The sequence below is a fragment of the Ciconia boyciana genome, chromosome 2 (assembly GCF_034638445.1).
Source record: "Ciconia boyciana chromosome 2, ASM3463844v1, whole genome shotgun sequence".
NCBI lineage: Eukaryota > Metazoa > Chordata > Aves > Ciconiiformes > Ciconiidae > Ciconia > Ciconia boyciana.
The window spans coordinates 44,854,284-44,870,221 of record NC_132935.1 but is presented as its reverse complement, the minus strand read 5'-3'; the positions used below and the strand labels follow the sequence as shown (position 1 = coordinate 44,870,221).

Below are 15,938 nucleotides of genomic sequence, written 5' to 3'. Positions count from 1 at the left end.
CTTTAGAAGGAGAGATAATGCTTTGGGAAAACACCTTTAGCACTTCCCACTTTTTGGTCTGTTAGGTGATGATCATCACAGCTAGTCAAGTCCAATCGTATGTATAATTTTTCCTTTCCCATTTGAACGGATTTATAACTAAATGCTATTAAAATTCTAAAAAATTCCATACTAAAAGGAAAACCAGAACCAGCCCAATCAGTCCAAAGACTACTATTTTCTGCAAAGAGCATGTGTGTATTCACGCATGCACACTACAGAAAGAAAGCAAGCAATGAAACTCCATTAATGTACAGATGGAAGTTTATATTGATTTCAGCAAAGACCAGAACATAATGGTAACATGAATAACAGATAATAGCATCTGGCACTTTTAACATTTTTAAGCCCTGAAATCTTTGGAGAACTGACAGTTGAACTAACTGACAGCTCTAGTTATTTCTCGGCGCTTTCCTTTTGGAGAGATTTTGAGCTTTTTCCAAACTCAGAATTTTTTTTTTTTAAGGGGGCATCTGGACAGGCTATTTCACTGAGAGAGAGAGAGACAATATTTTCTGGAAATTACCACCAAAATTAAGCAACTGTTGTGCATATGAACCAGATAACAATGAATTAGAAATAGATATAATCAGTCATTTTCTTTGCATGAGGATAACTGCCAGTCTTCGATGTGCAAAACAGAGCCTCTGGCCCTGAGATCACTGGACATGTCAATGCTCCCTGGGATGGCAAAAGCTCACAGCAGAGGTCTGGGGCCAAATCCTTGATTAGGGACAAACTGCGCAGTGTCAAAGCATTGAGTACAAGGGGCAAGAGTGCCTGAAGATGTATCTTTATGTCCTGTCAGGTAGTCCGCTGATGCCTCCAGCTCCCTGTAAGGGAGAGGGAAGCAGCCAGCCACCCACTGAGGCCTTCCGAAAGTCGAACAGGCACTGGGGGGATGCGGAGGTGCTCCTGCCATGGCTCTTTCGCTGAGCTGCGGTGGCAGCAGGGAGGAGGAGCAGCAGGACAGGCCCCTTGCCAAGTCTGACACCGACTGATTCCCTGCAGCAAGGCGGTTCTCTCAAAGCTGGATGTGCTTGCACATTATGCGGCATGAATGGGGAAGAGCCTGAGCCCTCAGCCTACCACCTCGTGTCAAACCCACTCCAAAACCCTGATACAGGGATCGTGCTCTCATTGCTGAGGTAAGGAGCATCATCAGCCCCACAGAGGTGACCACCACAAAGTGCTGGTGAGCACCACAAAGTGCTCTTCAAGACAACCCAGCCTCCAAGAAATGATCCATTGTAGTGCAAACTGTCTCATTATGACAGGTCTCTACCCAGTGCTGGCAGATTTTTTTCTTCACACAACTGAACTGTCTTTTATTTCCAGGTATTTTTGGAATTGGAGGCCTGGATCCCCTAACCTCAACCCTAAATAGATTTACCCCTGTCTATGTCTTCTTGAAGTGCCAGTTTTGATATTTGAACAAAAGATAATTTTGTAATAAATCTAATGTTCAAATGCTATTATTTGATATATAAAACCAAATAAGGAGGTAATGTATTTGAAGCTGAATAAAAACTCCAAATTGGGACATTTTTTTTTCTGCTTCAGAAAGCTATCACTCAGGCTTGTCTATGTTAATTACCAAGATTTTATCTAATTAGCCTTTAAAGGTGCTGATGGTCCCTTCCTGATTTAAGAAAAATGCAAGCAATCCATATTCTGACAGCCAGGCTCAAGAGAAAAAAATAAAACTAAACTTGCCAGCAAAATAGAAGAATAGGAAAGAAAAAGAAAGGAGACTATGCTGCCATGTTGCCAAGATAGGATAAACAGACGTGAAAGAGCAAAACAGAAACAAAACTAAAATCAAGACAATTATCAACTTTGAAGTGGTAGTCTAGAAGGTTAGCCATAAAAGTTGGAAAGTTACTAAATAAAAATATTTGCTGAAATTTAAGTTGCTCATCTTTGTTCCTGCAACTGCATTTTCAAGTTTGGGGTTTTACATTTCCTAGGACAGTTTGAAAAGGGAAGACACCTGTATATACTCATTTAGTTTTTCTATGCTGTTTCATTATGGGATAAAAAATATCACAATTGGTGGAAATTATGTACGTATCCTCTTGTGCTGCTTGTAACCAAAACCTTCAGGAATTCCTAACAATTTTTTATTTCTTAATTTGTGCTCTCAGACTGAATTCTGGACCACTAGACTCACTTGTGAGATCTAAGACTCATTGGCAGAGATTTCTTGAAGTATGTTAAATGTAAAATAAAAAGTTTTCCACTGAAAGAATATTGCAGGCAAGGGTCTAAATATATGTTTAAATACTTAGATAATGAGTTATCTAGAATTGTAAAGAGTTGTTGTGGAAAAATTACTTTACGTTTCAGCGTGAAAAAAATGGTGGTTTTTTTGGGTTTTGGGTTTTTGTTTTTTTGTTTGTTTTTTTTTTTTAAGGATCCCTAGGTCATTTGGGTGTTTGTGCTACAGGACTGAGCCATTAGGAAGAAAATTTTTTAAAAGTCTGTAATTGTGGATAGCTTTGATTTCCTTGTCATGGAGACTTATAGGCATTCACAACCCATACTGAAATCAAAGGGTTTTGTTTTCAAACTCTGAAAATAAGGTCTGAGAGCAAGATTTTTCAAAGTGACTAGTGATTTTTTATGCCACATCTGAGAGGGCATTAAAGGCAACTGAATATTCACAAACCTCTACCTGTGCAAATCGATTCCCTTTAAACTGCACTAGAACGGTCATCCCAAAGACCATCATATGGCCACTCATCCAAGGGAAAAAGTCACTCAGAAACTGAAAAAATACCTCTTTTTCTTCTTCTTTCCTGCCATGGGTCTTGCTGTAGTTGATTGGTGTATCCCAGCCTTCCTGTTCACAAAGAGCCTGGTAGAAGGCTGCATTTACCAGGATGCTGCTTGTTTTGAAAGGAGAAGAGGAAGGAGTGGGAAGTGCTGTGCTGGAAGAAGTGAGAGGCATAACTTTGTCTTGGCTTCGGTTCTTTTTCATGCTCAAATCCAGAGTGCCATTTTCATCCACTTCTATCTCAGCTCCCTGACATGCAACAGGAAACAGAGACATGTTTAGCTATGGACATGGTGAGGCTGCAACACAACCATGTGGTGCTTTTAAAGGATAAATATAAATGCACGCTTTTATTTAAATTTATCTGAATCTAAAATCAGCTTTTTGATTTATATCAGTTAATGTCCAACTCTTAGGCAGACTTAAGAGTAGCTTCAGTAATGGTATCGCTGCATCTCAGCTTAAACATAGTAAGTGGAATTTAAATAAGATGCCTCTAAACCATAACCTATACACCCTAAATCTAGTTTTATTTAAAAAAAGTTTAGCTTTAAATCTTCTTGATCTTCCCATTCTTACAGAGAACTATGACCCCAATTCACAGTTAAAAGCATTAATGCATTGTTTAGGTCATCAACGGCATTACTATTACATATCCTCCCTTCCCCCCACACCCCGGAAATATTACAACATCTGCATCATGGGGGAGAGAAGGGGGAGGGGGGGGGGAAATATGCCTAAAAGTAGCACAGTAGGAGAAATTTTCACTAGGGTTTTGTACATCACTCAAAATAACATATTGTCTTAATCATAGTTTGACTAGGCCACTAAGGCACAGGTCTGCACTGAGACCACTAGACTGGGAACCACAGGAGGATCTTTAGGAGGTTCTCCCTGATGGAGACCTTCAGCATGAGTTTACAAAGCCTTTGCTACCTGGGAAGTACAGCTAAGAGCAGCCTCTGATTGCAGGGGTGTGTGCTGTTTGGGGAGAGACCCAACTTCTCTTTCCAGGCTGGGAGAAGCTCGCAGAGCAGCTCCTTCTCACAAGAAGGGGCAAGTGCTGCTCAGTTGTACAAGAACAAGGGAAGGAAGGCACACTGTTCTGCCTTACCCTGTCTGACCACAGAAAAAGAGTACAAACTCCTTGTCTTGGAATGATTAAAAGCTCCTGACAGTGCAACTTACTAACGGAAGCAACAAAAAATTTCCTATCATCCTCAATATGCAACACTGCATTTTGACATATTGTGTATTACAGGGATGAGTATAAGACTAGTGCTTGCTATTGCCAACAATTAAAAAAGTCAAGTAGGGGAAGAGCTGAAAGAGGTGGCTTCTAGAGGAGCACTTGGTAGTCTAGTTCTGTGTGTTGCCCTGAATAAGGTGGAAAACATTCAAAGGCTATAGAGATAAATAACAACGGCATAGATCTACACATGTAGAATGCTGTAATTAACACTGCTCTGTGTGTTCCTGTCATTGTCATCACTACTCTTTCTTATTTGCATCACCACAAAGCTCAGATACCACTTGGGAATTTGGGCCTAGATATGTTAGGTGCTGTATAATGGTAGGAGACAGTTGTATAAACCCAGATTGAGACTTCCTACCTTAGGTAATACAAAAGTAAACCCATAGCATAAGTGAATCACCTAGATGCTCTGTTGTAAATGGAAAAGAGACATGTATGTCCAGGGGGCAAGTTTTTCTGTCTTTCTTAGGCCTCTTCCTTAGGAAGAGATGAGACACTGGCAGAAAGAGTCCCTTTCTCTTTCCATTAACTATTGCTGGAGCTTGATGATTAGTCAACCATTTAATGGTTAAAGATAGGGCTGTGAAATTTATCCTTGCTTGAGGATCTTAAAAACAGTTGTGGTGAAACAAGGAATTCTTCCCCTGTGCTGAAAGTGTGACATGGCCACCCTGGTTGGACTGAAGGCACAAGCTTCCTTCATGCAGCCTTGTCTTCTACCACTACCAGTGGTGACTCATTTAAAGGTAAAATGCATCTGATTAAATCTTTTTAATCAGAAGGAAAATGTTGGTAGAAGTTGAAAATTTAGGGCCCAGTGATCTCTCCTCACTCAAGCATCCTGACTCCATTTTGTATCCATGGGCCTAAGACAGATGCCCACCTAGACTGAAGCACTACCAAGCCATCTGCTTGCCCCCAGTTCAGAAACTCAGGCACCTCTTATGTTTGCTTCTCCTGCATAGCAAAGTTCACATTTTCAATCATACAGCTTAAAGAGAGAGATGTTTTATTATATTTATGGGAAGTAAATACACTTCTAATATGTTCATACTAAGACGCTTTGGTTATATCTTTCTGCCCCCTTTTAGTAAATAGTTTAATCTCCTGTGATAGTTTTAAGCCCTGAATTTGACAGTGCAGCTTATCCTGGATAATAACTTAGTAACCACAACATCTTATGCCATCTGTATAATATCAAATACATTTTTATACCAGCATTAATAAACCTTAGTTACAAAAATTCAAGATATTAACTATATCAGTGCCAAGCGCACACTCCATGATCTGACAATATAGCTCTGCCATGATCGCCCCAGTGTTTTTTGGCTTCATAGTTGATATGTAACTATAGCAATGAAACAGAGCTACAGTAATCAAGTTTAATGACCAATGTAAAGTAAAATGCTAAATATTGTAGTTGCTGACATTTTTCATAATAAAAAAACTTGGGTTAAGTCTGCACAACCAACATTCACATAAAATTCCAGACCTCTGTGACAGATGGCTTAGGAAAGGAGGCCATGTGACTGGGCTGCAGTAGTTTTATAGTGCAAAACCCATAAATAGTGCAGATTCTCTGTCACTGACAAAATATCAACTACTCAGAAGGCAATAGCAACAACAAAAAGGACCCAAATCAATCAAGGTCCCCTCCTTGATGAAACTGTACATAGAAAAATATCAGGAATCATATTGTCTCTGAGAAACAGATACCATTAGCTACAACAAGGAGCTCTGGCTGATAAGCAGAACATTTACTAACATGGATATTTAAATCTTCCTCAGCACTTTGCTGAAATTCACGTAGAAGTTGGGTTGTCCAACATGCACCTAATTCTGCTCAGGGAAGGCTGGGTTGTGTGTTTGTGAAGTAGCGTACAGATGGGGTTTAAGTGAGCTCACAGATGCACACAACAATTAAATATAGTCATGGAAAAAATATCCCCTTTCGCCCATCACAGGATGGATCACACGTTTACAGCATGGCTTTTTATTCAGAATGGTATAAAAGAGCTATCACTTTGCTGCCTTCATAGCAAACTCCAAATGGCAGAGCAAAAAGAGAGGATAGTCAGAGACACTGCTCCAGTTTTCATTGCTACTCTCATCCCACCCTCCTCTCAATATGTCTCCTTTGCTTGTTTTACCACGTTTATTTTTACATTAATTTTAAAATGGAACTTAAACCACAAAAATGGAAAATGGCAAAAAATGCTAGAGCAGTGCTATGACATGCTGACAGAAAATGGCACTTACTATGCTTAGCTCAGACTTGTAAAGGCTGTGCTCTCCTCAATGAAGGCAAGATCTTATAACTATCAACTCTAGTGCATGTGTGAACCGGCCTACGTTTATCCATTTATCATGACATATTTAAAATAAAGCTACCAAAACAATGTAAACTGTTCTGATTCTTCCTTAAAAATGTAAGCAAAATAAAGATGCAAATGTATCTTATTACAGAATCACAGAATCGTATAGGTTGGAAAAGACCTTTAAGATCATCGAGTACAACCGTAAATCTAACACTACCAAGACCACCACTACACCATGTCCCTAAGCACCTCATCCTAATGTCTTTTAAATACTTCCAGGGATGGCGACTCAACCACTTCCCTGGGCAGCCTGTTCCAATGCTTGATAACCCTTTCAGTGAAGTAAAATATCCTAATATCCAGTCTAAACCTCCCCTGGCGCAACTTGAGGCCATTTCCTCTTGTCCTATCACTTGTTACCTGGGAGAAGAGACCGACCCCCACCTCTCTACAACCTCCTTTCAGGTAGTTGTAGAGAGCGATAAGGTCTCCCCTCAGCCTCCTTTTCTCCAGGCTGAACAACCCCAGTTCCCTCAGCCACTCCTCATAAGACTTCTGCTCTAGACTTGTGCTTATTATTTCCTAACTTATATTAGTTTGCAGCTGTGTAAATCTTTGGAGCCTGATTTTGATCTTATTTACATTTACATTTACATTTACACTGGTGTAAACCAGGAAAAAATCCGCTGAAGAATTGAAGAAAAATTAATGAGGGTGAGAGGATACACCTGGTAATTAAATTCAGGTTAGTCCTTATCTACTCTCACATCAGTGACAGTGTAATCACCTCCACAGGTTTTACAAGCAGCTGGGAAAAGGATTCCAGAGTAAAAAATGAGAGAAAAATGACTGAAGCATATTTTCTTTATTCCAGGATCTATGCAGTGAAAATATAAGGTACAAGTAGTACTTTACTATGAATATCTATCTAAAATGAAGACTAATATAGATATGTAAACAAAAAATGGTCTCTATCCTCTTCGAGTGCTTTGTACTTTAGTCAAGCTTTTTCAGCCTCCTTTATTTTAGACATAAATATTACAGAATATTTTCTAGTATGTTATTAAGTCTTGTCCTTAGAACTGAACTACATCAGCTAGGATAATAAAGGATGTTGGGTTTTGTGATAAATTAGTCCTGCATTTTTTCATATGCTTTTGGTCCATCTGATCACTCACAACATTTAATACTCTGCAGTGTGTCTCCAGTAACGATTACAAGTTAAGCTTTATCTAATAGCTGGATGAGAAAGAGTGAACTATTGTGCTGCATGAATCTTATTTCAAACCTGTGACCTTACGGAGATTTTATCATTACATATAAGGGGGTTTTATGTATTCTTTGGTTTGCATCAGCCATACAACTTAATACTAAGTAAGTCCAAAGAAATAACATTACCAATGATTTTGCATTCCCACTAGCAGTTCATTCTGGTTTGGAAAGCTCAAAAGGGCTCTTCAGTTCTGGTATCGGGGGTGACTCTGGAACTAGTATCCTGCCATGTGTATGAATACTATTCTTAATGCAACTCCATCCAAAAGAGTACAATCTTTTCTATTCCCAGCCAATAAAAATACATACTCATGGTCCTCAATTCTTCAGACGTAAATTTAAGCAATTGAGTTCTTCTGCAGCAAACTAAAATACTAATTTGGGTCAAAATAAGAAAACTTGTAACTGCCCAGCAACTGCCCAGCCACAAATGAAGTCACAATTTCAGCCCAGAGCAATTCTCAAATTCAAAAAAGTCAGCCAAGAGTATACTCAAGGAGCAGTATGCACAGCAGTGTAACAGGATGGTACCTAGTGATATTCTTGGCTGATTTTTCATCCTGTATTTAGGCTTTAAGGTATTTGGAGTAAAGGACTGCCTGACAAGCGTGCTGAGTACTAACTACATTGTTGAAATAATTGATGTAATTATCACCATCATCAATATCCAAGAATGGAGAGATGACATAATTTTGTTCAAAAACAGAATTGAACTTTAAACATTTTTAGCAAGTGTCATTTTTTGTTTTCTTTCAAGGCATAGTGCGCATATGCCATTTTGTCTAAACAGGTGGGAAAAACACCAAAACAGTCAACAAAATGTTTGGCAAGCAGTAGTGATGAGGATACAGATAAACTGTATTGCTTGCAGCTACCTCTGTGAGACGTGAATGTGGTGAGGGCTGTAAACAGGGAAGATCTCTGGATGTTGTGATGATGTAGACCTTGCGCTGTACTAGAAACTGCAGGCTAAGCCTTCTAGGGGAGTCCTTCTGTTTACTTCAATGGGAGTTGAATGAAGCTACATAAGTTGCAAATCAAATGCAGACCAGGAGACTGGTTTGGGCTACAGACCACATGAGAATTGCCTGATCAGGATTATATTTAGGGGAACAGTTTACTACAGTCCCAGGTGTCTGCACCTGTAGGGTTGAATGGCTTAGACAATGTAACATTAATGTGGCATTAATTATTTTTTAAAACAGTATCACCAAGGTATCTGATAATCTTAGTATTTTGTAAACAGCTGATAGATAATTCATGGAAAAAGCTTAGGATCCATTTTACTGCCCATCTCAGAATAAATTCATTCTTTAAATGGCTTAATTTATAAATTCAGAATTTTAATCTAGAAGTATTTGGCAGATCACCTTTGTACATTAGGTCTCTTTGTGAAGTTTTGCTTACCAACGGTACTGCTAACGTGTAATCTGATTACTCTCGCTACCCTTCTCCTTTTTTTTTGGCTTAGACTCTCCCTTTTGAACTAATATGTAAGGAATGTGAGATATAGATCTGAAAATACATTAAATTAATGAAATTTGGAACTGTGCTGTAAAAAATATTCACTTTTTCATTTAAGTGTTATCTATATTTACAAAAAAGTGGTGAACATTCAAGGTAAAACATCCAACTCTTACTAAAAAATGGACAACACTCTGGAGGTCAAGAAATAAAATTTGAGAGACAGAAAGGAAAAAAATTACTTCAGGAATGCACTTGTGCTAAACAATGTTTTGGTGTTTTGCCCACCTGTTTAAGCAAGGTGGCATAGGCATGTCTTGAGCAAACACAAGAAAATGACGCTTGAAAAGTTTGAAGTGCAAGTTCTGCTTTTAAAACTTAGAAGCACAATATTTTTACAGCTCTGACAATTGTGTAACTTGCAAAGGATTTCCTGCAAGTCCAGGAAATCCTCTGCAGCCCCATTGGCCCTTGCTCTACCACCATGCTGCCTCCCACCTGCAAAGTGTCATGGCTGGGATTTCTGGGAGGCTGCCCAATGCTCATATAAGAGCAAACACCTTAACAAGTCAGTAGCTTTGACCTGCTAAAGTATGGACGATGCTAATCAGGTTTTCTTAGGCAAGGGAACAAAGGAATGTGGCCAGGGACAGTGCTGAGAGGTCAGATACTATGGGGCTCTGAACACAGCTACCCCACACAGGTATTTTCAGACCTGGTGAATGTGTGTGCTATCAAGAGTAGGAAAAGAAAATCATTAACTCTGTAGTCATCTGTTGATGCTGCATTATTTCAGTCCAAACACTGATAAAGTCTCAAGAGATGTTTTTTATGATCTAAAAATATGTAAGATATTCTAGCAGTTAAACATTTACCTTTGTGGCCAATACCAGCTACAAAACAATTCAGAAACATTGATAAATAGATTGTAGTCTATTTTAAAATTAGCCTTATTTTTTGGTTCATATTTTAAAATAAGAAAGCATCTTCACTGAAGAGAATCTAGAGAATTATTCCCACAATTTTTTGTTTGAGTCCTGTATGATAAAAGTAATAAATCACCAAAACCAAATAAAAATGTGTTTTGTGTGGTTTTGGCGACCAAATCTGTTTGGGGCTTATTTGCCTGTGTTCTGGCCAGAAGCTAATTCTGATTCTTGTGTCAGATGTTTTGTAGCAGTATGCCCTCCAGAAAGTCTGGCAAAAGTGGAGGCAGGCAGATAGCAAGGTATGCAGGTGATTTTCTTTTAGTCTGGGTTCCTGGCTGTGAAAAAGGAGTAAGCTATGTGCCCCAAGTGTCCCTCCATATCGTTACTGTTATGTTCACTTCCATTCAAACCTTCCCCATGATTTGGCAACTGTGAAGCAGGTACAGAGGAGAAAATCTTTGGGTTATGCCTGGTCCCTTTACTGCTCTTCTCTGGCAAGAAGGTCTATTGCTAAGGTCAGCCAAAGGCTGCAGCAGCAATTTAATCCAGCCATTGGCACCAGTTTCCACTTCCCTGCTAGAAGTCTCTATTGAAGACCAGTGGAAGGAGCTTTCTGCAGCGTGTATCAGGGATGGATCTGTCATCCGGAAAAGGTTCCATGAGAAATCTTTGGGACAGATAATGTCTGTGTTATGGGGGATGCATGTGGTCACACTCTAAAAAGTCTACTCTGGGGCACCTCGCAACATCGGTTTCAAGATCCAAGACTTCACAAGTGGAAATCAAAGGCAGCAAAGTAGGAAATACCACTCTGCAAAGGAGCAAGGCTTGGAATACCTAACAAGGTATTATGCTGGTGGTAAAATAAGTGGTTCCTCTCAAAGAATAACAGCTAACCTCTTAGCAATGGTGAATGAAGGCCCAACCAAATTGTAAACCAACAGCTGTGGAAGCCACCTCTAGCCAGACTAAGCCTGGTGCTACAATAGACAAGGTAGAGCGACACTGACTTACAGAAAAATATGTCATCTGTCTTTTGGAGCACGCATTGTGACTCAGAGTCCCACAGCAGAAACACATCTGCTACTTTGTGTTTTGATAAATATACCTCTTTTCATTCCCCAATGATTTCTTCTCAAGTTCTTGTAATGGCACCCTCTCATCTACACAGAGCTTTCAAACCTTTCATTGAAGTGGAGCATGTCTGACTTTAATACAAATAATAAACAACAGTGGTCCCACAACCATGGTCATCAGAAGAAAATCTTATCTATTTTCATCAGCAGTATAATACTATGTAATGGCACAGAAAATAAGGCTCATATCTCACATGGTACCATTTGTAAATCATAAAGATCTGTGAGGAAACGCAGAGCAGAAACCAAAACATGAAGGCCATGCAAAAATCTACAGTATTAGGCAGCTTTCCATTATGACAGACTTGCCCAAATTATCTATCTCCAAACGCCATGGGCCTGATTCTGCTCTCTTGCCAGCAGAAAGGATAATTTTACCAAAATCTGTTGTTATTTCCCTCCCTACACCTTGTCAAACTGTCATGAGCTCCAAAGACAACAGACTTGATATGTGTAGTTCTGTTCCATTGCTAGCCAATATCACCTTGATTAATCACATGATTATTTTTTTTTTAATCAGCCTCCAAAATGATCGCTTATGGCAGGTTTCAGAGGGAGGAAAATTCCCTCTTTAAACAGATCTAACTCATTATCCATCACAGATTGTTGCTGGATTTCAAATATCCTTCTTTTTTCCTCCCACAAAACTCCCCCCTTGTATTTAAGGCTCAATTATAAAAAGAGTAACAACATAATTCTTGCTATTTATTTATTTTTATCAGAACTGGTCACTACAGTACTGATTTTTTCTCTGTCTCTCTTCAAAAGAACATGCAAACAGAAGCCTCCTTTTTGGGGATTTAATGCAGTCACTAACATGAAAGACAGTTTATTCGCACAGTTCAGTAGCTAGCACACCCTCCAGGTTCTTGGACTACCCTACCTTGGCAGACAGACTCTGTGGTTTGTTGGAGAGGATCTCTGCTGCTTCCCTGCAGCGGGTGGAAAGGTTCAGGATAGCAGCAGCTGCTGCTATGTGGGTGTCTTCACTACATTGACCGTAGCTATAAGAGTTGGCATGGCAAGGGCTCTGTGTGTGGGCGCTAGCACTAGGCAGTCGATTAGAAAATTTCACTGGATTTGAAAAATGCTTTGCTGTTGAAGAGAGATTTGATTAGCAATTGCACGTATGAGATTTTTCCCATTAAATAGTTTTGTTTCTCAGACTACAATTTCATACAGTAAAATATTCAAAGAATACATTTAAAACAATCCATTTCCTATTGGCAGTAAGGGTTTGCTGTAAAAATGGCTTCAGAAACATGATAATTTAATTTTTACCCGACAAATACACATCTTTCAACAAAGCATCTGAGACTTTTACTCAGATTTTATTCATTCTTTACTCAGGCATTAAAAGCAATGATGTCCAAAGAAAGACTGAAGAAGCGTTAATGTGTTATCCATCGTGACCTGACAACACTGGTGGGCAAATGCAATTGTAAATGTATCCTTACAAAGGCTTCCTCTTGGAGCCCTATTGTGTAAAAAAACAACAGTGACTTGTCCAGTCTTAGCTAAAACAACACTGCTTACCCTACTTAAATGAATAAGTCTGTTATTTAAATAGCTTTGCTTATGTGAGTAAGGAAAACAAGACCAGGCTCTTGAATGAACCGGAGCCATCAGATAAGAACATTACCTCTTAGGAATATGCAGTCCTGATTTTGTGGAAATTTTTAGAAATTTAAGTCTACCCTTTAATCAATTAAAAAAAATAATGACACTGAACCTTCAGAATAAAACTGATCTTAGCTCACCATCTTATGCTGGCTATCATTTGGAATAACACACAGATTTACTAGGCACAAAGAGGTCAGTTGAGAATGAAAAACTAACAGGTGAACAGAAAAGCACTTCCACAGACAAAAGTGGTGTGTGTGGTTCTTTGTTTTCTGCTCCATTAGCAGCACTTACTCTAAAACAGGTAGAAAGAACTCTGCTCCCTGTTCTGGATTTTGGAGCTTGAGATGTCATTAACTGTCGTAGGGAAAACACAGCACCATGATCCCAGCTCTTAGTAAGCAATAATCGCTTCTTTTGTCTGTAGCTCCCACAGTGTCCTACAAAGATAAACTAAGCAAAATCCAATTTCTCAGCCTACACCCAGATACACCAAGAACATTTCTGCATATGGCCATCTGCTCGCTCCATAAAGATCTGAGCCCCAAGGCACTGGATCCCTTTGGATGTAGAGCTTTGGCTGAGTGCATGTTAATGCTAAGACCTATACAAGACATTGAAAAACTCATCTTTCCTCAAACTTGGGATGCTCTAAGAGAAATGCTTGCTTGTATGCACTGACTGTAGCTGAATGCCATATTCAGTTTTTCTAAGTACTGGAGGCATCTCAGTAGAGCAATACATAAAAGCCTCATGATTCAGTTCTCCCTTTCTCCAGTGCAAATGAAAAAGGATTTATCTACCCTGCTGTAAAACTGTAGCACAAGCAAAAGGGTCTACATTTTTAGAAGTTAGTACAGCTAACTTCAAATTATATTTAAAGAGAAAAAAGTGCATTTTCCATTACCCACCCTAAAAGATTAAAAAAAAAAAGCAGGCTATGAAGGGTGCATGTTTTGTTAATAAATCAAGTTTATAAGTAAAGAATCCACAGAGTGCTAATGATGGGCTTTTGGCTAGCTATATATTTACATAGGGTGCTGAATCAGTCACTACATCATCAGCTTCTTATTGCCAACTTTTGTATATCTGCATAGTTAAAGCACTCACCTGCTCTTTTACTTTCACCTTTCCATTAAAATAATAGCTGCACACTGCAATCTTTGCAAGAACAACAGGCCATAAACTTCAGCCCTGATATACATTATACATAGATTGCATAGGTATGGATTTGCATCTGTATAAAAACATTTCAATCATTTTTTCCTTGAAATGAACCTGTGAAATAGACATACATCTGTGCAAAGAGACAGCTAATAGGGAATATTCAATTTTACAAACAAAATTGGAAAATCTGCCACCTAAGAAGCTGGCAATGCACATATTTGCTTTCATTTGAACAAGTCTATTTTCCAGGCCAGATAAATATCTACTTTTCATGTGCAATTTTAAGTAGAGTATTTATGTATATACACAAACACATAGATACCTACAAACATATATATATATGTGTGTGTACTCAGACACATACACAAATAAATAAATTTTATAAATATATAAAACATATATAATATTATATAGTATTAGAATTATCTTATCTTATATATGTATATATACATATATAAAATTTTCTGCTTTTCTGTTCACCTTATGTTCTCCTTTGTTGGGATAAGCAGGATGCAATTTATTTTCCTTTTTTTTTGTTTTCCTTTACTACATTTTTTGTCATGAACAAAAGAAAAAACAACTAAAGAGTCTTTTGTCACATTGTTTTGGATCTATTTTCTTCTGAATCCAGATATGGTGCAATTAAACCCTTTTTTTCCATTTCCCTCATGGAAACAGAATAGTTTGTTTATTTGAAAGAAAGAGTATTTTATAATGGCTAATACAATGGCAGAATCTTGCTGAAGTTTCCCATGCAGATTGTGAAGAACATCTGTAATAAATAATCAGGGTTCACACTGTGGTATGTCATTTGTACAGAGTAGTACCTCAGCAAATCTGTAAGTGATGCAAGCAGAGGAATCTTGATAACAATTTGATGCATTGGATATGTCTGCACTACAAATATGATGCACTACAGAAATATAAGATATCAAAATGAATTCAACCCAGGCCTGGAAGTAATGCAGCCGAGGCACATGGTGATCTAGGAGGTATAATACCTGTATGGATGCATTTAAAAGGTACCTGAAATGCCTTTTAAAACCTAACTTGGGTTTCTCTGTACTAGAATTCATTGTCTTGTGCAGACATATTCCATGGGACTTCTTATGGCAGCATCCTATCACATAAAGATATCACAATTTAGCCAAGGAAGAAGGTAACAGACAAGACATAGAGCATTCCTTTTTACTCCTCTTTTCCCCTAATAATTGCTTTCAAAAGAAACAACAAAAAAGTAAACCTTATAGTGATGATATTTAGCATTCTAGCATTCTATATTTAGCAAACTAGTGATTATATTTAGCATGCTGGCCACAAGTGGTCAAAGATGTTTCCTACAGAGATTTTTTGAACCTGAAAGCAGAACAAGTAAAAAGAAAAAAAAAAGTCATTGACATTTTGCCCATTTTCCAAGACATAATGGAATTTCAAGCTTACATTCAAGGAACTGGGGTGTTTTTCGTCCTTGTGCCACAGGTGCTGTTGTGCGTTTGCCAAAGACTTGTGCATCAAAGCTGGCATAATCAAATGGTACTTTCCCAAACTTCTCCTGTTCTTTCGCCAGGGTGGCTCTGGAGGAGGTGACTGGCTGTGAAGTTCTGTAATTGTACTGAGGTACCTCAGGCTGCTTCGCTAAATTTGTCCTGCAGAGACAAGGAAAAGAATGAATGAGAAAGACAAGAATATCTTTAAATAACCTTTTCTTGAAAAATAGGATACAGTTGCATCTCAGTATCAGAAAGTGTGCTGTTATCATATGTAAAACTTACTGGTAGGTATATATAAGAAATAAATAACATAAATATGTTGGCTGACCTAGTAGTCAAAGAGTACTTTAACTTCATACAAGTGCAAAGCTGAGGACATAAAAAAATCTAGTATTCTCTAGTAATGGTGTGGGCTATTTAGAAGAAAGATACTGACTGACTTCTAGATTGCCACTGTAGCATGGTG

At 38.5% G+C, this 15,938-nt stretch overlaps 1 protein-coding gene across 5 annotated transcripts in view; it reads right to left on the bottom strand.

Annotated features, from left to right (window-relative positions):
• Positions 1–15,938, bottom strand: part of ST18 (ST18 C2H2C-type zinc finger transcription factor) — a 168,409-nt gene that overhangs the window by 21,480 nt on the left and 130,991 nt on the right. For 4 of the 5 annotated variants that reach the window (XM_072851273.1, XM_072851274.1, XM_072851275.1 and 1 more), the window contains 3 exons: positions 15,423–15,628; positions 12,076–12,287; positions 2,822–3,067 (listed from right to left, as the gene is read on the bottom strand). In XM_072851273.1, coding sequence (XP_072707374.1) covers positions 2,822–3,067; positions 12,076–12,287; positions 15,423–15,628 — 664 coding nt within the window. The remainder of the gene's footprint in view (positions 1–2,821; positions 3,068–12,075; positions 12,288–15,422; positions 15,629–15,938) is intronic. The other variant, XM_072851277.1, reaches the window with a different exon arrangement.